Source organism: Acomys minous, assembly GCF_964271855.1.
Source record: "Acomys minous genome assembly, chromosome: 12".
In the NCBI taxonomy this organism is placed as follows: Eukaryota; Metazoa; Chordata; class Mammalia; order Rodentia; family Muridae; genus Acomys; species Acomys minous.
In genome coordinates, this window is record NC_140493.1 from 66,682,773 (window position 1) to 66,706,442 (window position 23,670).

The 23,670-nt window shown below is 39.1% G+C and overlaps 1 protein-coding gene across 1 annotated transcript; it reads right to left on the minus strand.

Moving 5' to 3' along the window:
• Window positions 1–15,458: 15,458 nt before the first annotated feature.
• LOC311579376 (olfactory receptor 1468-like) lies at window positions 15,459–16,391 on the minus strand (the record flags this gene model as incomplete). The annotated part of the gene is made up of 1 exon (XM_084749873.1): window positions 15,459–16,391. The coding sequence occupies one exon, from the start codon at window positions 16,389–16,391 to the stop codon at window positions 15,459–15,461; it is 933 nt and encodes a 310-aa protein (XP_084605999.1).
• Window positions 16,392–23,670: the final 7,279 nt, after the last annotated feature.

A 23,670-nucleotide genomic window follows, 5' to 3' on the forward strand; every position in this document is an offset into this window, starting at 1 on the left:
ATGATAGGCATTACCTCAGGATAAAAGGTTGGAAAAAAATATTCCAAGCAAATGGTCACAAGAAGCAAGCAGGTGTAGCCATCTTAATATCGAACAAAATAGACTTTCAACCAAAATCAAGCAAAAGGGATGAGGATGGACACTTCATGCTCATCAAAGGTAAAGTCAACCAAGATGACATCACAATTCTGAATATCTATGCTCCCAATAAAAGGGCACCCACATTTGTAAAAGATCTGCTAAAAAGGCTTAAACCACATATCGATCCCCACACAATAATAGTGGGAGACTTCAACACCCCACTCTCACTGAAAGACAAGTCATTGAAACAGAAACTAAGCCGAGAAATAACATCATTAACCAATGCCATGGGTCAAATGGATCCAACAGATATCTATAGAACCTTTCACCCAAACAAGAAAGAATATACCTTCTTCTCTGCACCCCAGGGAACCTTCTACCAAATTGATCACATCGTAGTTCACAAAGAAAGCCTCAACAGATACAAGAGGATTGAAATAATACCTTGTATCCTATCAGATCATCATGGGCTTAGGCTGCAATTCAACAACAACAGAAATAACAAAAAGCCTACACATATGTGGAAACTAAACAACTCTCTGCTAAATGACACCTGGGTCAGGGAAGAAATAAAGAAAGAAATCAAGGAGTTTCTGAAATTTAATGAAAATGAAGGAACAACATACCCAAACTTGTAGGATACATTGAAAGCAGTGCTAAGAGGAAAATTCATAGCACTAAGTGCCTTTAAAAAGAAATTAGAAGCATCACACATAAACACCTTAACGACACAACTGGAAGCCCTAGAAAAAAAAGAAGTAGAAACACCCAAAAGGAGTAGACATCTGGAAATAATCAAACTCAGGGGTGAAATTAACAAATTAGAAACCAAGAAAACAGTCCAAAGAATCAACAAAACCAAGAGCTGGTTCTTTGAGAAAATCAACAAGACTGACAGACCATTAGCCAAACTAACTAAAAGGCAGAGAGACAGTATTGAAATCAACAAAATCAGAAATGAAAAGGGAGACATAACAACAGACAGCGAAGAAATACAACGAATCATAAAATCCTACTTTGAAGGCATATATGCCACAAAATTTGAAAATCTAAGGGAAATAGATGATTTTCTTGATCAATTTCACTTGCCAAAGTTGAGCGAAGAACAGATAAACAAGCTAAATAGTCCCATTTCCCCTACAGACATTGAAGCAATCATTGATATTCTCCCAACCAAAAAAAAAAAAAAAAAAAAAGCCCAGAGCCGGATGGTTTCAGTGCAGAATTCTACCAGACCTTCAAGGGCGAGCTACTACCAATACTCTTCAAGCTACTCCAAAAGAAACATTACCAAATTCATTCTATGAGGCCATAGTCTCATTGATACCTAAACCTCACAAAGACTCAACAAAGAAAGAGAATTTCAGACCAGTTTCTCTTATGAACATCGATGCAAAAATACTAAATAAAATACTTGCAAAACGAATACAAGAATACATCAAAGATATCATTCAACATGACCAAGAAGGCTTCATTCCAGGCATGCAGGGATGGTTTAATATACGGAAATCCATCAATGTAATTCACCATATAAACAAACTGAAAATAAAAAACCACATGATCATCTCTTTAGATGCAGAGAAAGCATTTGATAAAATCCAACACCCATTCATATTTAAAGTTTTAGAGAGATCGGGAATACAAGGCACTTTCCTCAACATAATAAAGGCTATATATAGGAAGCCAATAGCCAAAATCAAAGTAAATGGTGAGATACTCAAGGAAATTCCTCTAAAATCAGGAAGAAGACAAGGCTGCCCACTCTCTCCATATCTCTTCAATATAGTACTCGAAGTTCTAGCCAGAGCAATAAGACAACAAAAGGAGATCAAGGGTATTCAAATGGGAAAGGAGGAAGTCAAATTATCCCTACTTGCAGATGATATGATAGTCTACATAAGTGACCCTCAACATTCCACCAGAGAACTCCTACAGCTGATAAACACCTTCAGCAAATTGGCTGGATACAATATTAACTCAAAAAAGTCTGTAGCCTTCCTATACACAAATGACAAGCTTGCAGAGGAAGGAATAAGGAAAACTACACCCTTCACATTAGCCACAAGCAATATAAAATACTTAGGAGTTACTCTAACTAAGCAAGTGAAGGACTTGTTTGAAAAAAATTTCAAAACTCTAAAGAAAGCGATTGAAGATGACATGAGAAGATGGAATGATCTTCCTTGCTCATGGGTCGGGAGCATTAGCATAGTAAAAGTGACCATCCTATCAAAAGCAATCTACAGATTCAATGCAATCCCTATCAAAATACCTACACAATTTTTTAAAGACATTGAAAGTTCAATTCTGAACTTCATATGGAAAAACAAAAAATCCAGAATAGCTAAAACAATCTTGTATAATAACAGGTGCTTTGGAGGAGTCTCCATACCTGATCTCAAACTGTACTATAAAGCAATAGTAATTAAAACAGCATGGTACTGGCACAGCAACAGGCTGGTTGATCAGTGGAATCGAATAGAAGACCCAGATATGAATCCACACACATATGGTCACTTGATTTTTGACAAAGAAGCCAAATCCATTCGATGGAAAAAGGATAGCATCTTCAACAAATGGTCCTGATCTAACTGGATGTCTATGTGTAAAAAAATGCAACTGGACCAATATTTGTCACCTTGTACAAAACTCAAATCCAAGTGGATTAAAGTGGATTAAAGTCAACATAAAACCAGAGACACTAAGTCATATAGAAGAAAAAGGGGGGAAGAGCCTGGAACATATTGGCACAGGAGACAATTTCCTGAACAGAACACCAACAGCCAGACATTAATGTCAACAATTAATAAATGGGACCTCATGAGGCTGAGAAGCTTCTGTAAGGCAGAATACACTGTCAAGAGAACAAAGCGACAGCCTACAGACTGGGAAAAGATCTTACCAACCCTACATCTGACAAAGGTCTAATATCCAAAATATTTAAAGAACTCAAGAATTTAAACACCACCAAACCAAATAACCCAATTGAGAAATGCGGCTTGGAACTAAACAGAGAATTCTCAACAGAGGAATATCAAATGGCTGAGAAACACTTAAAGAAATGCTCAACCTCCTTAATCATCAGGGAAATGCAAATCAAAACAACTCTGAGATTCCATCTTACACCATCTTGTCACTTGATTCTTGACAAAGAAGCCAAATCCATTCGATAGAAAAAGGATAGCATCTTCAACAAATGGTGGTGATCTAACTGGATGTCTATGTGTAAAAAAATGCAACTGGACCCATATTTGTCACCTTGCACAAAACTCAAATCCAAGTGGATTAAAGACCTCAACATATATGACTTTCTCACATACTCTGGTTCCTCACCTTTGATCATGTCCCCTGGAGGGGGAGACCTGGTGGCACTCAGAGGAAGGACAGAAGGTTACCATGAAGAGACTTAATACCCTATGAGCATATGCAGGGGGAGGTAATCCCCCTCAGGAACAGTCATAGGGGAGGGAAATAAGGGGAAAATGGGAGGGAAGGAAGAATGGGAGGATACAAGGGATGGGATAACCATTGAGATGTAACAAGAATAAATTAATAAAATAAGAAAAAAACCCCATAAAACCAGAGACACTAAGTCACTTAGAAGAAAAAGTGGGGAAGAGCCTGGAACATATTGGCACAGGAGACAACTTCTTGAACAGAACACCAACGGCCCAGGCATTAATGTCAACAATTAATAAATGGGACCTCATGAGGCTGAGAAGCTTCTGTATGGCAGGAGACACTGTCAAGAGAACAAAGCGACAGCCTACAGAATGGGAAAAGATCTTCACCAACCCTATATCTGACAAAGGATGAATACTTTCTTAGGTCCTGATAACAAGTTTGACAAATGCCACATCTTAATGTAGTTAGGAAGATATTTTCAATATTAATGTTTTAAAGTCATAGAACTAGCAAATCGTTTTCATCACATGACAATTCTCATGAAATAAGTTGAAGGATATAAAAGAAAATGTGGTATCAAGTCTCTTCTTGGTAACCTGCTGTCCTTCCTCTGGGTGCCACCAGGTCTCTCCCTCCAGGGAAAATGGTCAAATATGAGGCACCAGAGTACGTGAGAAAATCATATCCAACTCTCCACTCTACTATGGAGAATGTTCTGACCATTGGCTAGATCTGGGTAGGGGTTTAAAGTTTACAGACTGTATTGTCCTTGGCTGGTGCCTTAGTTTGAGTGGGACCCCTGGGCCCAAATCTGCCTATCATAATATTCTACTTGTAGGTTTCTAGGACCCTCTGGATCCTTCTACTTTGCCATTCTCCCATGCTTGCTTGTTTCATCTAGAGTCCCAATAGGATGTCCTCCCCACTGACCCAGTTTCCTGGTACTTGAAGGCTTTCATGGGACATGCCCCTTGGAGCATATACAGGGGGAGGAAATCTCCCTCAGGAACTGTCGTATGGGAGGGGAATAAGGGGAAAATGGGAGGGAGGGAAGAATGGGAGGAGACAAAGGATGGGATATCCATTGAGATGTAACAAGAACAAATTAATAAAATAATATATATCTTGGAAAAAAAGAAAATGTGCGTGTCTTCTGAAGAAAAATTCTGTCTCTAGACTGCTGTGGATTTAAGAATTCAGCTTTTACTCTTCCTAGAGGCTCTCAAGGCTCCCTCTCCAGATATTTGACCCCCAATTGTGAACATTATGCCAATATTATGAAAGGATGAGATATATAGAGAAAACCACAACCCATTTTCCCAAATTCTGCTTCCTCTGTGGATGATAGGCCAGCTGGGGTAGCATGTGCTGGTAATCCCATTGCGCCTGTGGAAGATGAGAGGTGAAGGTAAGAGAATCCTTAGGAGACTGAGGCCAGGTAGACTGGCACATACTATGGCAAACAATAACACCTTCTGTATTGTGAACTGTGTATGATTTCTGATATCCTATGACCTCTACAGATACAGAGACAGAGAGACAAACAGAGATAGAAACAGAGACACACAGAGGGAAAGAGAGAGAGGGAGAGAGAGAGGGAGAGAGAGAGAGAGAGAGAGAGAGAGAGAGAGAGAGAGAGAGAGAGAGAGAGAGAGAAGATTTACATAGCTGGTTCCTGTGTAGTATGCCCTAAAACTTGGGGTACTGAGGGTGAAGATCACCATGAATTTGGGATCAACCCAGGACACAGTGAGTCTCTCCCAACAGAAATCAAAGTAACTACAGAATTGAATTCCGTTTCCGAGACCTGTTATTAGCTTGAAATGAAATGGTTTGGGAGAATAGTTGAAGAAAGAGTGATTCTAAGGAATGTTATAGATTCTAAATGTTGATCACAAAACAAATACTTTAACTATATGACAATAATGTAATTCCTAGAGATGGCAAAGATGAATATTATCATACCCAAAAGGCTGTCCTGTGACTATGCAACTGGGAAGAAAAAGAAAATACTCTCAAGTGTGGAAGGATAGCTCATTCTCCTGATAATTTACCTTGAATGGCCAAGGGTGACTCCTAAATCTTAATAAAAGATCCTGATCTTCTTATTCACGCTATGCAAAGGAAACCACCAGCTCTGCCCTCTCCTCCAGTGTCGAGACCACATTTCACACATCTCTTCTGCTATGCATTCCTACAATAGAGACTCTGAGTCCCAGAGGAGTCCAGGTACTGCAGTAACTCATTAAAGACCTTAATTATCCAAGGCCTCTATAGAATCAGTTCTCTCAGTGTCCTACAGAGGTGGCTGATAATAGCCACCGATCACAGTGGGGATGGTGGAGTGGCAGAGAAACTCTTGGATGAATCAACTTGTTTCTTTGGTGTTGCCTATTCTTTGTGGTGTGAAGAGGAGAGTTTGAACAGTTGCTAAAGTTAATCAGAATTCACATAATGAAAGAGGGACATGATTAAAAAAAACATGACCACTTTACAGCATGATAACAAGTTCCTCCCCCCTCACCACCAAGTCCCACTCTCATGTCCTTCCCCACATTCCCCCTTATCTTCTCTTCAGAGAACATAATATTTTACAAGTGGCTTTTAAAGGCACACCATTTGGAAAGGTTGTGCTTGGCAGTCTTTAATATGTTGTAACTCCTGTAAACAATCCATTAAAGGAATGAGTATGCTACTGGTATAGATCAGACTTCTATGACCTTACTTTATACACAGGCTAATATGTGTTTATGATAAAAATATGTGAAAAGGACACTTTCCAGGATCATGCTTTGTTGTTAAGGAAGAAAATGAAGCCCACATTCCTATTTGATTAGATAACTTCAGGCTCATTACTTCTAAGAAAAATCTTTTTTTCTTCATTAACTTATTTACTTGTTCATTTTACAATCCCAATCACAACTCCACCCTCTCCTCTCCCTTCAGTCCCACCATCCCACCCCAGTACCAACCCACCCTGGCACATCAAGACAAGGCAGCTCTGCTATGAAAATGGGATCCAGAGGAAGGCAACAGTCCAAGTCAGAGACAACGCCTTCTCCAGTTGTTAGGGGACCCACTGAAGACCAATCAGCCCATCAGCTTCATATGTTTATGAGGCTTAGGAGTCCATGCATGTTCTTTGGTTGGTGGTTCAGTCTCTATGAGCCCCCATGGGCCCAGGTTAGTTGGCTATGTAGGTCTTCTGTGGTGTCCTTGACCTCTCCAGCTTCCTCAATCCATCCCCTAGCTCTTCCATAATACCCCCTGAATTCTATCTAATGTTTGGCTGTGAAATATCATAATGGCATGTATCACCCATCTTCCCAGATGCTCTCTAAATTTGTTATGTTAGTGCCTAGTGCCAGAGTCTCTGTCACTGTTATATAGAGGCAACAGATTTTGTTTTTCACTCACCAGTTACTAAACATGGCAGTCATCAGTTATATGAAATTTATATGTTGTGTTATAATGCAAGTTTTGAGGGAATCTGCCTCTCTTTTATTCTTATGTTATTGTGACTATATAGGCCTTACTAACATTTACTTCTGGACATGCACATGCTTCTGTTTTAGTTTTGTATAGTAAGCACATTTTCCTTGGTCAGAAGCATCAACAACTCAGGGACAATGGCACCTCTATTCCAGTGGTCACTAGAATGACCCTTTCACAGGGGTTTCATAAAATCAACAGAAAACACAGATATATACATTATGATTCATAACTGTAAAAATTACATGTATGAAGTAGCAGTGAAAATAATGTTAAGGATGAGGGGGGGTCACCACAACATGAGAAACTGTATTCAGGAGTCACATCATTAGGGATGTTGAGAACCACTGCTCTATTCTCTGTATATTGGTTTAGGTAAGAACCTAAAGTTCTCCTAGCTTTTTCAACTTCCAATTTAGCAAAACTTTGTGTTATGTCCTTTACTAGAGCCATCCCTGAGAATTCTACTATTCACTACTATGAAATGTATAGTCATACAGTTTGTTGTACACTAACGTATGCAGTTATCACACAATTATTTTCTTCAAACAAACGTCTGTGCCATTCATTGCTACTGTCCATTTTCTCCAGAATAACCTCATGCAGCCAGAGGAACCCATTCTACCTTATGTATTTTTCTATCTTTGGTATTTAAATAAATTGAACCATATAACATACAGTTTCCCATTTTTCATTTTATGATGTTTTTCAAGTTACAAGTATATAGAAGTACACATCAATATTTCAATTATTTTTATCATTGATTTGCATTTTCTTGCATTTTATGCAACATTTCCCCCTAGTCATCAGTCAATGGCTCTTTCCATTTTGTGAAAATTATATATTGTATTGCTATAGATATTCACACTCAACTGCTTGTTTGAATATTATTGTAATTGTAGGTAGATAACTAGGAGTAGACTTTCTGGCCCCTGTGGTAGCAATCATATGTTGAACATTCTAAAAATTGCTTTCATGTATTCTTTGACAATTTTATATAATGTACTTTAATCACATTCTTCCCTTCTATCAATCTCTTGAAGATCCTTTCCCAACTCTGTACCCACCCAAGCTCATGTTTCTTCTCTTTCTTAATGAAAGCAAGCAAAAAAACAAAACAAAACAAAACAAAAACAAAAAACCAACCCAAAACCCAAACAAACAAATAAAAAAAGAATTAGCTAACTACCAGTGAAAACCCCCAAAAAGAATAGAGTCTGGTTTGTGTTGGCAAACTCCTCCTAACCGTGGGTCCTACCCTTGAGTGTGGTTGATATTCATTATCACTCCATTAAAACAACTGAGTTTCCCTCTCCTAGAAACATTCAACTGCAAATAGCTTCTAGGCTAGGCCTAGTCTGTCTTGTGCAGTCTTGTATGTGTAGTCACAGTTTCAGTGAATTCACACAAGCATCTGACATGCTGGGTCTAGAAAACAAACACTGTTTCCTTATATTCATCCACCACGTTTGGCTTTTAAACATGTTCTGACCCCTTATTTGAATCAACCCTGGGAGGGGTGTGATACAGACATCCCATAGAGGACTGAGCACTCCAAAGTCTCTCACTCTCTTCATCTCCTCTAGTTGTGTGTCTCTTTATTAATTTCTATCTTCTGCAAGAAGGAGAAGCCTCCTTGATGAGGTTTTAACTATGCACTGATCCCCGGGTATAGCCATACACCATTAAAAGTCATTTTATTGCTATGTTCACTAAGCAAAATATATTAGTGGGCTCTCCCTTAATGCCCATGACATCTAGTTTTGGGTTCTTGCTCTAATTAAAGTCATGAATGTAGGTTCTGTCTCATAAATCATTCAGTAATGGACACTCCCATAATATTCATGGTGCAATTGCACCAGCAGGCCTATCTTAAATGCAGGTGGTTATTGTAGCTCACACAGTGTGTGTGAATTAATGATTATTTTCCTGCCCTGGTAGAGTGTAGAGCACCTTCCAGTACTTGGATGTTGGCCAGCGGTGGTGAAGCCTCCAGTTGAGTACTAGGTAGATTTCTCTAGTTTTATGACATAAGCATGCAGTGTGTTCCACAACGAGTCTTAATGTCAAGTTGAGGAGAGTAATCACCAGCATCATTGGCAGCAGCCTGTACTACTTGGGTAGTGTGTTTATGGGAGCCCATTTGGCCAAGGACTCAAAAAGACATATAACTAATTTCTGGTACTTTTTTTTTCATATGGTGTCTAGTTGGAGTATTGTGCCCCCCAATACAAGTAATTACATTTAAACTCCTTTTATACATTTAATATATTTTGGAAACTTCCACAGTAGTATGTTTTGATGTGGCTTTTCAAAAAGCTATTGGTGTTGGTTATTCCACCCCTATTTTTTCCTGTGTCATCTCCTCACCTACTCTATTTAATCCTCATGTTCTAACCCCTTTATCCCTTTATAACACTATATTATATCTTCACTTCCTTAGAAGATCATCTATTAAGATTTATTTCTTTATAATAGTCATTATTTTTCCTTTACATTTATCTATCTTATGAATGTTTAACCAGATTCTATGTATGTGCCCCACCGAGTTCAGAAAAGGGCACCAGAGACCTTGGAACTGGAGTTATTGATTGTGAGCCACCATGTGAGTACTAGGAATAAAATCTAGTTTTTTTGCAAGAGCAACACGTGCTCCCAACTGCTGAGCCACCTCTTCAGTTCCTAATAATAGTCATTCTTACTTGGAAAAGCAAAAGTCTCAAAGCAGTTTTAGTTTGTATTTATTTGTTTATCTTGTTTACTTCTTCATTTAAAATAATTATTTATTATTGGAGAATTTAAAATGCATATATGATGTATTTTTATTGTATCCATCCCACATTACCCAAATGTCCTCTTCTTTTTTATTCCCACTGAGTATATTGCTGCTCATATGTGAACCAGTGTCAGTGTATTCAGTGAAGCATCGGTAATCTTCCAGGGGGCATGGACCAGAAAAAACTGGCCCACCCTTACCTAGAAACCATTAGCTACCAGTAGCTCCTCAGCTAGAAGTGGGTTCTCATGTGTCTTTCCCTTCCATTTTGTCCACAGAAACTTAGCTGTTTTGAGGTCAAGAGTGTAATGTCCCTGATACCCAAAAAACAAAAACAAAAACAAAAACAAAAACAAAAAACCCACTCTTCTGCTTCAGTCCTCCTCCTCCTCATTTTCTGGCTCCAACTTTCTGCTCACTCTCCTGTAATATTTCCTGAGCCTTGGGGAAAGGGAGTATGATACAGATATCTCAATTATAGCTAAACTCACTGCAATCATTTATTCTCTACACATTGACATATTGTAAGTCCCTGTACGAAACTCTGACCCCTAAACCAAGACGTGTTTCTGTTAAAGGCTGAGAGATGCACTCATGAATCCATGAGTATTATGGTAAGCATTTATGAGACGGTTTGGTACTACATCCATTTAGCAAAATCATAGTTTTAGGTTCTGCCCTAAAACCTATGGCTTCTCCATTTATAGGTTCTTGTCAAGGATTAAAGTATCAGGCTTGAATTCCTTCCTATGCAGTGGACCTTAAATCCAAGCAGAAAGCTGTTGGTTACCTCCGCAGCCTTCTGTCACTGTTTCACAAATGCCACATCTTGCTACATGGATCACTCATGTAGCTTTCAGGGTTCATAGTTGGCTTTTCCTCCCCAAAAGGCGACATGTCCCCTTCTGGCACCACACAAATTAGCCAGCAGGGAGGGAACTTCCAGGCCGGTATCAGTTTTATCTCTCCATTTTCCATGACCAGAGCATGCAGTGTATTCAGCAATAATCGTAGAATCAAGTTCTGTTAGGCAACCAACAGTCGTGATAACAATCTGTGTTGCTTTGGGAGTCATTGTGAACCCCCGATCAACAACTGGAAGGAAGGTATCTCATGTGGGCTTCTTGTTTATTAGTTCATGACATTCAGAGATAGCATTATCCTCATATTTTGAGTCATTCAAATTAAACTGTCTATCCCATGCATATAATATAAGTTACATAAATATGATGCATATGGCATATTAGAATAATAGTTCACCATAATTTTTAGTATGTCCTTAGAGTTGGTTATCACTCTCTCCACCTAACCCTCTGGTTTATACTCCAGTCCCCTTCTACACTTAATGCTTCTCCATTGTTCCCCCTTCCCTCTTTATACCACCTGTGCTCTACTATTCACCTCCACTGAGCTTCTCCCCTCAACCCTATGGCCATTTTCTGCATTCTTGCCTTCTATAGGTACTTAAGTTAAATATACAAATCTAAAGATTTGACGTTAGCTTCTCAAAGTAAGAGAAAGCCTGCAGAGTTTATTTGGTTTATATTATTATAATTTTTCAAATCAGATCCATTTACCTGTAAATTTCATTTTTCTTTATGTAGCAACATGGAAGTACAGGTAAAGGTTTCCTAAATAGGACTCTATTTGCTCAGGAATTGATGCTAACAGCTGACAAATGGAGCCTATGAAACTAAAAGGCTTCTGATAAAGACTGAAAAGACTTCTGACTAAAGAATCAGTCAATTTAGTGAAGGAGAAGATAGAGTAAGAGAAAATCTTATCTAAAACCCTCAAGAACTTTAAAATCAAAGTATCAAACAGTCAAATCTAAATTGGTCTTTAGATCTAAACAGAGTTCTTTAAAAAAAAATCTCTTAACTTACACTTCTCTCATCTCATACAATACAACCTGACTGCAGCCTCCCTCCCTCTACTCCTCCCCCTCTATTACTCCCTGTCTTATGCCCTCCCAAATCCACTGCTCTTTTGTTTCCCTTCAGAAAAGAGTAGATCGTCCAGGAATATCAACTGAACACAGCATAACAAGATGCAGTAAGACTAGGCACAAACCTTCATATCAAGGCTGGAAGAGGCAACCAAGTAGGAGGGAAAGAGTTCCAGGAGCAGGCAAAAGAATCAGAGACACCCCTCCCATTGTTAGGAGTCCCACAAAGCCCCAAGCTAAACAACCACAGCATGTGTGCAGAGGAGCTAGCACAGACCCGTACAGGCTCCATGACTACCACTGCAGTCTCTGTGAGCCCCTATGAGTCCTGCTTAGTTGATTCTGTGGACTGTATTGTCCTGATGTCCTAGCTCTGCCCTGACTACCCCTGGCCTCTATAATTCTTCCTCTCCTTATGTGGTGTTCCTTAAGCTCTGCCTAATATTTGGATGTGGGTCTCTGCATCTGATCCCATCAGGTGCCGATAGTTTTAAAAATTAGTCACCATATGGCTTTAAAAAGTAGTTCAACATCCTTTGCAATCAGACATATGAAAATCAAAATGACTCTGAGATTTCACCTTACCCTAGGCAGAATTACTAAAATTAAGAAATAAATAATAACAAATGCTGGTGAAGATGTGAGAAAAGAGGAACTCTTATAATAGGATTGAGGGAATAAAAGACTGATGCACCCACTGTGGAAATTAGTATGATCATGCCTAAAAAGGCTAGAAAAAATATATACTATTTCAACAAGTCATTCTACTTCTGGCCACATACTTGGAGAACTCTGTCTTACTCTAATAATACTTATCTATCCATCTTTATTGATGCTGCATTCACAATATCTGGGAAATGGAAACAGCCTAGATGAATGAATAATAAAAATGTGACACATTATTCTGCACAATCTGTTCAGGCTATTTGTGTGCTACCGTAGTCTCTATGAGTTCATATGTGCATCAATCTTGTGGTGTTTAGGAAACACTGTTTCCTTGGAGTCACTCATCACCAGTGCCTCTTACAATCCTCCCATTTCCTTTTACAAATCATTCCTGAGCTCTGAGTATTGTTGAAGATGCTATTTTTTCCAGTGTGTATTTTTGGCTTCCCTGTAAGAAATCAGGTGTTCTAAGTGTATACACTTATGTGTGGCTCTTTTATTCAATGCACTAACTTCATGCACTGTGAGAAAGCATGACCTAGTTGCCACTCTTCTACATATGGATATTTAGTTTTCCTGGTACAATTTGTAGGAGAGATTGTCTTTTTCTCTAATATGAATTTTAGATCTTGCTCTGTCTTTCATTGTTATTGACCATATGATATATTGTGTATTTAAAAATTAGAGTTTTGTTATGTAGAGGAAAGTGATTTAATTTATATGTTAGTATTCTCCTTTATCACTGATAATTTGTTTATACTATGCAAAAGTGAGATTTTAAGTTTATCTATGACAAGAACTGGTGCGAACTTTACAACCACATAGAGAATAATACACCAGGAGAAATATTTAGTAGAAAAAGGCACAATATAAATGTCATATGAATCATTGTCTACTTTTAGGAATAGCTGTGCACCTTGAGAAGTGGTTACTCAGGTAATTGGGTAGGAGGTGATATCATAAATCAGAGCATGAAAGGAGAAAAAGAAGACGCAATGGAACTTAGTGCTCGTATTATGTATGTCCTTGTGTGTGTGTTAGGATCAAAGTGCTCACAGAGCCTTACATGATGATGTGTCCCGGACAGACATGCAGAACAGCTGAGAGTTCTGGAGGAGCTGTTTTTCTTCATTGCTGCTGGGAGTGTGAACTCGTACAACCACTATGGAAATCAATGTGGTGGTTCCTCAGAGATTTTGCAATTGATTTACCTCAAGTCCCAGCTATACCACTCCTGGGCATATACTCAAGGGACTCTCCATCATAACACAAGGACATCTGCTCAATGATATTCACAGAAGCTTTCTTCATAATAGTCAGAAACTGGAAATAAAAATGGAGTATTGATCAGCTGTTAAAAATGAAAATAATTTGCAGGCAAATAGATAGAATTGTAAAAAAAATCATCCTGAGTGAGGCAATGTAGACCCAGAAAGACAAACATGGAATGTATTCACTTATAAATGGATATTAGCTGTTAAGTAGAGGAAAATCACATTACAATCCACAGACCCAAAGAGGCTAAGTAACAGAATGGACTCTAGGGTGGACACACTGATCTACCTGAGAAGAGGAAATAGGATAGATTTTGCAGATGGACTGATGGCAAATAGGGATGGGAACAGGAGGGAGCAGGTGGGCGAGGGATGGTGGAGAGAGTAAGTGGAAAGACAACTAGAATGAGGGGCAATTGGAGGAGTGACGTTGAAACCTAGTGCAATAGAAACTTCCTGAAACCTATGAGGGTGACCGTAGTGAGGACCTCTAGTAATGGAGGATATGGAGTTCGAACTAGACATCTTTTGCAACCAGGCAAAGCTCCTAGTCATGGGACTGGGAGACCAGCCCAGCCACAGCCACAATCCCTACACCAGTTCTGCCTACAAGATGTGCTGGAGAAATGGTGGCTTAGAGCCTTTGGGAGTGGCCAATTGATGACTGGTATAACTTGAGTCTCTAGTGACTGAGAGGGAGCCCATGCCTGACATGCTCTGGCATCCCAGAATGGCCAGAACCAGAAGCTGGATAGATCAGAGGCCTAGGGTAGAACCAAACACAACTGACCAAAAAAAAAAAAAAGTCAATGAAGTTATTTCTAACGATATACTGTTATACTCATGGATTGATGCATAGCCCAATCATCATTAGAAGGGTTTCTCTGGCAGCTGATGGGAGCTAATTCAGATTAGGTGGTGCTCAGGGCACCCTTCAGAAGAGGGGGAGGAAGGACTGTAGGATCCAGTAGGGTAGAGGACACCAGGAAAACAGTGTCCTCTACATATGGCCTACAGAAACAACTAAGCAGGACTCACATGGACTCACAGAGACTGAAGTAGCGTTCATAGAACCTGTGTAGGGCTGCACTAAGCCCTCTGCATACACGCTGTGGTTGTTTAGCTTGGGGATTCTGTAGGACTCTTAACAGTGGTGGAGGGGGTGTCTTTGACTCTTATGCCTGCCCATGGGACCCCTTCCCTTCTCCTGAGATGCCTCATCCAGAATTGATATGAGGGGTTGTGTCTAGTTTTATTGCATCTTGTTAATATTGTGTTTGGTTGGTATCCTTGGGAGATCTGCTCCTTTCTGAAGGGAAATGGAGGATCAGTGAATCTGGGAAAGAGGGGAGATTGGAGGAGGCATGAAAAGAGTTAAGAAAGGGGAGGCTGCAGTTGGGATGTATTGCATAAGAAAAGAAATTTAAAAAGAGAAAAAAGCAAAAGATAACAGAATTAACATAGGATCATGTTATATCATTTACTCATATTTAAAAAGCATACTGCAGTCAACATAGAAATTTGTATAAAATGACAAAATCTTGTTATAACAAGAATGTCAGGAATGAGATTTATTAAAACAGTTACTGTTACCTGACGATTTTCTAGAATCACATGTGCAAGGCCAAGGATGGCATTACTGAGTCACTGAGGTCCCCTTCTCTAACTGAACTACTTTTCAAAACTCTGGTTTGCAAATAGAAATATTATGTAATAATAGGTTCATAAATGTGGCTCTTATTGCAGTGATACATTTTGTAATATTTGTATCAATATATTTTCTAGTTAAATTTAGGTAAGACTCTTAGTGTTGTCATTATAAAGAGATTTTCTTATTGCAAAGGACTCTTATCAGGGCCTCTTTCATGTCTCTGTTCCTCAGGCTGTAGATAAAGGGATTTAGCATTGGAGTTACCACTGTGCACATCATGGCCATGATAGTCTCCTTCACAGTAGAGTTATTAGCTGATGGACATAAGTACAGACCAAAAATTGTCCCATAGAACAGGGACACCACAGACAGGTGGGAGCCACAGGTGGAGAAGACCTTGTGTATAACCCGAGTAGAAGATAACTTTAAGATGGAGGAGACAATTTGTACATAGGACACAACAATGAGAAAGAATGGGACAACACTAACAAACCCTCCTAAGATAAGTATCATAAGTTCATTAATGTAAATGTCAGAGCAAGCCAACTTGAGCAGGGCAGATATGTCACAGAAAAAGTGGGGGATCACGTTGTCCTCACAGAATGTCAACTTAGCCAAGAGTAGGGTGTGCAATAGGGAATACATCACAGTAAGTGCCCAGGACAGCAGCACTAGACTCACACAGAGCTTGTGGCTCATGATGCGGGAGTAATGGAGCGGGAAGCAGATGGCCACATAGCGATCATAGGCCATGACCACAAGGAGGAAGCTTTCAATGTCTCCAAAAACCAATATAAAATACATTTGTGTCAGACAACCCACATAGGAAATGGATATGTCCTGGCTCTGCATGTTCTGCAGCAACTTGGGCATTGTGACAGAGGAAAAGCAGAGGTCAGAGAAGGACAAGTTGCTGAGAAAGAAGTACATGGGCGTGTGGAGATGGGAGTCCAGGTGAATGAGGATGATGATGATGAGGTTTCCCAGGATGGTGGTGAGGTACATGGCCAGGAACAGGACATAGAACAGGTGCTGGTGTTCTGGGGGGATGGGCAAGCCCAGCAGGAGGAACTGGGAGATGACAGTTCTGTTGTTCATTATTGTTCCTCCTTTCCACTATCCTAATGATAAAATATCAGGTTTTATTAAATTTTAAAACAAAACAAACATATATCTAGGATATATATTCTACTACAATGGATCTGACAGTCATTGTAGTAATTTTAATATCAAACTCCAAATGTCTATAATCATTTTAATCATTAGTAATTTTTCTCAACTTCTCTTTAATAGGGTTCTCTCTCCTATCCTTTCCTGGAGAGTTTTGTCTATGCTATTTATATTGTATAAAAAATTGACTAACTCTTCTCTCTCTACTACATGATCATCCAGGGCAACTGTTTGTTCACTTGTGATTTGCTCTGTGTTATTTTGTATATTGGTGTTTTTGAAGAATTTGATTAAACCTTATCATCATGATTTTATATAAACCTCAAGAAAGACGCACATGCTCCAATGCCTTAGATTACCATTTGAAACTCAGACATGCATGTCCATGTAACATACAAATTTTTGTTCCACTGTTAGTGAGTCATCTTCCATCCATTGCATGTATGACAGATATCAGAAGCTAAAAGCTTCATGGTGTCACCTTATTGTCTCCCAAAGCATTCCTTGTTCTCTTACCTCTCCAGCCTGCCGTGGTATAGTTAAAAAGAAGAATGAGGCTCATGTTAGAAATCTGTGAACCTGAAAAACTGTCTTGCATACCACCAGAAATTCCTGTGGATTGACAGCAAGACACCTGCTTACTGTCCTGACTGTACCCAGCTCTGCTGAGGCTGAGTCACAGTTTCTGGTCCAGGATCTTGCAGGTGCAGGATCTAGCATCCTCTGTCCTCATCAACTATCTTCTCCATCCCTACTCACATCTTCTGCTGCCATCCTGAAGCTTATGAACTCTGCATCTCAGAGGAGTCTGCGTCCTGTGTAACTCATTAAGGACATAGTAATTACCCAGGACCTTTCCAGGACCAATTTACTCTCTGCTGGAGACCAGTTATAGCCACTGATCACTTCTTAACACATGTAGGGGAAGGCAGAATTAATAAAACAATAAACAAAACAAATAAACAAATAGAAAAAACAGAGCCAAAAGACACGGGAAGATGAAAACTCATTGTCTGTTCAGGTAATGAACAGGCTTCTGTTAGCTGGCACCCACTTTATTATGACAAATTCTAGCTGCTATGCAGATATTCTATAAATGTCATTAAAATCTTTAGGCTTTGAATAAATAACTAACACTTGAACATATAGGGAGCATCATGCAATGAGATGAAGGCATTAGCAGGTAAAGTTCATTAGGGAGAATGTTTGCATCTTCTGCCTTAGATTGAAGTCTGTACCATCCACTCTTCTCAGAGACTCCAGTGTTTTAGACAGTTCTTTAAATGTTCCTCTTGTCATTCTTTATCACTGGGCAGTCTGTAACCTGAGCCATATGCATGGGCACACACACACATGCACCCCCCGACATATACACTCACAAATGTGTTATTCTGTCATTACAGAAACAGTGGCTAGTGATGTCTCCTGAGAAAATAGGAGAAACATCAAGAGGTCTGTGCAACTTTCTCGGAAATGATACACCGAAGTCTGACTGTTTGCAGCTTCACAAGCTGGCATGTTTCATGCAGCTGACTTCAGAGTTTGCACACTTAGACATTGTGGATTATCATTATGGAGGAAAAACCATGTAGGAAAAAATTCATGCACCATTTAAAAAGTTGCTCTCCTTATGTATACAAGACTTGCCCTAAGCATGCAACTCTCCTGTCTCCAAGTCCCCTGCACTGGAATGACAGGCATGTGCTATCATGCCCAGTTTCTGCTTCTTTTGTAAGTGAGCTGTACCTTTGTGTTCTGTAGGAATGTGTACAAAGATCAGAATCCAAAGATTTCACTATCAGTTGCTACCCCTGATGACTCTAATGGACTTCATAACCTTTTTAACATGTTAAGCCCACAGCTTTCAGATTAAGCAGCAAGTAAAATCACAAGGACAATGTTTCTAACATTTGGTGCCCCTGCATATCACCTTGGATTCTGTAGAATTGGTGACTTTGATTGAATAATTGTTATTGTACATTAAATTTCCAAGAACACCTACATGATATCGATGTCACCCTTGATGGACTGCCCTTAGGAGTCATCATATACAATACCAGTAAAACAGAAATCTGAACTTGTGTAGATAAAATTAATCATCTTAGGTAGGATACTAGTTCAGAGTTTGTTAAATCCCCACAGGTTAATGTATAGTAAAAACAAACAAACAAACAAACAAACCCTTCATCATGACAGCACTGAGCTCTACCTCACAGTTTTTCTTGTGCTTAAGTGGTATGATGCTGAGAAAGAATTACATAATAAGCAATTCTAATGAACCCATCAATATGCCAGGGATTACATGATGACCATGGAACAAATAGTTGGGCAGTGGAACACTCTCTCATTGCTGGTGAGAATGAAAACTTGTACAAACATTTTGGAATGCAATTTGGCAGTTTCTCAGGAAATTGAGATTAGATCACCTCAAGTCCTAGCTATAGCACTCCTAAGCATATACAGCAAAGATGCCCCACCATACTACAAGGACACTTGCTCAACTATGTTCACAGTAGCTTTATTTGTAATATCCAGAAACTGGAAACAACATGGATGTTACTAAACTGAAGAATGAACAAAGAATGTGAGGAACATTTACACAATGGATTACTACTCAGCTATTAAAAACAATGACATCATGAAATTTATAGGTGAATGGATGGAAGGAACTATGAAGATCATTCTGAGTGAGGTAACCCAGACCCAGAAAGACATTCAAGGTATTTTTTCACTTATAAGTGGCTACTAGTCATAAAGTATAGAATAACCATGCTACAATACAGTCCTAAAGATACCAATTAACAAGGGAGGATCATTGAATCTAACTAAGAAAAGGAAATAGATTAGACATTGGGAGTAGATGGAGGGAAGGGAGTGAGTGGGGGAGAGGGTGTGGATGGGAACACAAGGGATCAGGTAGGGGGAGGAATGAAGGAGAGAGTACTGGAGAGACAAGTAGAAGGGGGACATCTCTGGGACCAGATAGAAACCCAGGACAATGGAAAGTGCCAGGAATCTGAGAATGACCCTAGGTAAGACTCCTTGCAATAGGGGATATTGAGCCCGAAACAGCCATCTCCTGTAACCAGGCAAGACTTCCAATGAAGGGAATGGTGCACCAACCCAGACACCAAACTTAAGACCCACAATTTGTCCTGCCTACAAGATGCACAGGGGAAAATGATGAAGCAAAGATTTAGAGAATGGTCAACTAATGACTAACCCAGCTCAAGACCCTTGCCATTAGAGCAAGCCCACCTCTCATGTTATTCATGATAAGTCTGTTATACTTGCAGATAGAGCCTACCATAACTGTCATCAGAGAGGGTTCAACCAGTGATGGATGGAAACAGATTCAGAGACCCACACCCTAACATTAAGTGGAGCTTGAGGAATCCCATAGAAGAAGGAGAGGGAGGATTGAAGATATCATAGGGGTCAAGGACACCACAATAAATTCTACAGAATCAACTAATCTGTCCCCACTGGCACTTATAGAGACTGAACCACCAACTAGAGAGCATGCATGGGGCTGACCTAGGTACTCTGCACACATGTAAAAGCTGTGCAGCTGGCTCTTATTGTTGGACTCCTAACAGTGAGAGCAGTGCCTGACTTGGGATCCCTTTTTCCTGTCTAGCCTTAAAAGGAGAAAATGCTCATGGTCCTACTGCAATTTTGTGTGTCAAGGTTGTTTAACATCCACTGGAGACCTCCCTTTCCTAGGAAGAAAGGGAGGAGGTAATGGGATAGGAAGGGATTCAGAGTAGAGGAGGGAGGGCAAACTGTTATCAGGATATAAAATAAATGAATCATCATCATCACATATAAAACATAACATCTATATAATATAATATATTATATAAAAATATAAATATGTTATATAAAAATACAACATCTGTAAAATATAACAGTACCAAGCCAAACTAAAATAAACCTTCCCCTGCCACACACACACAAACAAAACAAAACAAAACAAAACAAAACAAAACTTGCACAGTATGGTGAAGTCTTGAGAGACATGGAAAAGAATGTTATCACACCAGAAAAGCTATCCTGTATCACATGAGAAATTCCACTGATTGGGACCAAGACACCTGCTTGTTTCCTGAGTGTAGCCAGCTCTGTTGAGGTGAGTCACAGTTTCTGGTTCAGGGTCCTTTTCACCTTTATTTTATTTTCAGACATTGGAATAGCAGCCTCTGTCCTCATCATCTACATGAACCATACCTACTCACATCCTCTGCTGCCATCACTGGCTCTTAGGTGCCCTGCATCCCAGAGGAGTCCAGATCCTCTGTAGCTCATTAAAGCCATAGTAATTACCCAAGACCTTTCCAGGACCAATTTACCAGAGGGATCTCTAGAGGAGACCTATTATAGCACCAATCACTCCTTTCTACACTTAGGAAAACTAGAATTTAAAGAAAAACAGCAAACAAAACCAATAAACAAATGGCAAAAATAGAGCCCCCAAACATTGAAAGATGCATACCCTAAACTCGTTCATGTAATGAACAGGCTTCTGTTGACTGAAGCCCAATTTGTTGGAGAGGAAAGTGAAGATATGCAGCTGGAAATCAGCCTCATGTTATCAAGACAAATTCTGAATGTTAATGACTTAAGGTGACTCACACAACAAAAATTCATACAAGAAGCCATCAGTTGTTTCATATTTTGGTGGTGAGCCTAGCCTTTAATTCTCCAGCCCACCCAACAGTAGATTTTAAGCAGATGAAACCATGCAAACCCACACACATAGGGAAGCCATGCAAGGACAGCAACCCAATTCTACATGACTGACTGCCTCCACGAGAACTTAGTGTAGATATACAACTTTCTTGAAAGTTTCAATTTCATCATATAACATTCTATGTGTACTGATATGTGAAAAGGGCATGACTATGGCAAACAGATGGCCTGTTTATTACTTTCTTGAGCCAATAGAAAAGCTGTTTTTGTCCCCATGTCTGTTCACTCATTTTGTCTTCTTACTTTTCTCTGAAAACATTGATTGTAGCTAATACCACTATTACACAACCTCTCTCCACATGTGTGAGATTATGTTACAATTCCATTTTCTGTGAGTTCTCCATTGATCACAAGGTCATAGATGGCATTTATTTATTTATTTGCTGTACATGGACTTTATTTATTTACAATATACTACACACAGCAAAAATAGCTATGAAACAATCTGGAAAGTGATATATAAAAGTTATTTTAAAAATATTTGGTGGCATTTATAATTCCTTCCTTCTGAATAATTTCCTAAACTTGGCAGTCATCAACTGGGTGAAATCAGTACATAATGAAATATAAACTTTCAACCCAAAAGAATCTTGAACCATGTTGGTCTAATCTTCATTGGGCCTTAGAGTTGATTAACTTTTATCCTTCTGTGTGGAAATAGCAAGTATGGGTGTATAGTCAGGATTTTAGGCATGGTGCTGCCTGCTCTCATTGTGGAGAACCACATTTTGCTTGATAACTAACTAGTTTCAATTACTCCAAGAAGAATGATGCGTGTACTCTCTGTGTTTTGGTTGACATGAGAAACAAAATGTCTGGATGTTAGGATTAATTTCCAATTAAGTCATCTCTATGAACTGTGATGTTCAGTTACATAAGTATAATTAAATAGCCTTAGCATTTTCAGTGTCATCCAAGCACTCTACAATGCATATTAGAATCCTTATTTCCCCCACAGAATTCCCGAGCCCACTCACACACACTCTCACCTCCAACTATCCACAGACATCTCAATCTACCTTCTGTTCTAACAGATTTTTCTGTTCTTGACGTTTCATGTGAGTGTAAGCTCTTCATGGCTGGCTCCTCTCTATGAGCATGTTTTCAAGGTATGTCTGTGTAGTTCTGTATCCAACAATTGATTTTTTTATTGCCAAATAATATTACTTTGTACAGATATGCCATGGTTATTTCCTTAGTAACTGGATAAAGGGCCATTCCACTTTGGGGTAATGATAAGTAGCACTTCTCTGAATTTCAATAGACAATCATTTGTTTGAATCATTTATGTAGGTATGTGACTGGTCATATGGTACTTCTCTATTAAAAGGGTGTTTCCCCTTTAAATTTTTAGCTTACTTGAAATTACAAGCTATTCTCAGTTATATTAGACTACAAGGTAGTTGGACTCTTTGTGGCATTTTCATTTATACTTAGCTATTAACCATCTGCACAGTGCCTTCTTTACCTCTCTTACTGCCTCCTGACTTCTGCCTTAACCCTGATGAAACTCAGTATTTTCCCTTACATTTCCATAACACATGCATTTCTTTTAAATTTCTCTCTTAAGGTCTCCCATTTCCCCTCTCATGAATTATCTAGTGTTCCGTCACCTATACATATTCCCACATACATACCAATATATTAAAATTATTAATGGGGCTGGGGAGATGCCTCAGTGTTTAAGAGTACTTGCTGATCTTGCAAAGGATCCAATGTTGTAGTTCACAATCATCTGTAATTCCAATTCTAGAAGATCTAATACCTTCTTCTAGCCTCTGTGGTCATTGGACAGGCATGTATTGCAATTTTTACATATGTATAGAGAAAACACTTATGTAAATTTTTTATTTTTCAAATTAGTGATTTGAATCATGCTGGTTTAAGAAAGTTGTGGTTACACATTCTTCTCTAAGATCTGACTTCACTAACCCCAGGTAGTTGGCTCCATGGACGCATCTACAATACATCTCCTGCACTTGAACAAAATCTACTCTATATAGGTACATATTTTCATTTTTCATTCATCAGCTATAGACATTTGAGATGATTCAATTTCCTTGGTATGGCAAGCAGAGCATCAGGAAACACAGGCATGCAAGTATCCTTGAAGAGACCATGAGTGATTATAACACATGAGTGGGAGTGCTAGATAATATAATACTTGTCTTTTAGGTTTTATTAAGAAACACCCATACTTATCTATATTGGCTGCAACTGTTTACACTCTCTTCTACAGTTAATAAGAGATCCTTGCCAATGTTTGGCGACATTTGTTTTTGATGATGGTCTTTCTTAACTGGATTAGAATGGAGTCTCAAGCTAGTTTTAATTTTAATCACCATGGTGGTGAGGGATGTTGAATACTATAGATTGGCTATTTGCCTGTCTTCTTTTGAGAACTCTACACATAGTTCTTTTGGCCCATTTTTTGGGGTTTATGGTTTTCCTGTTC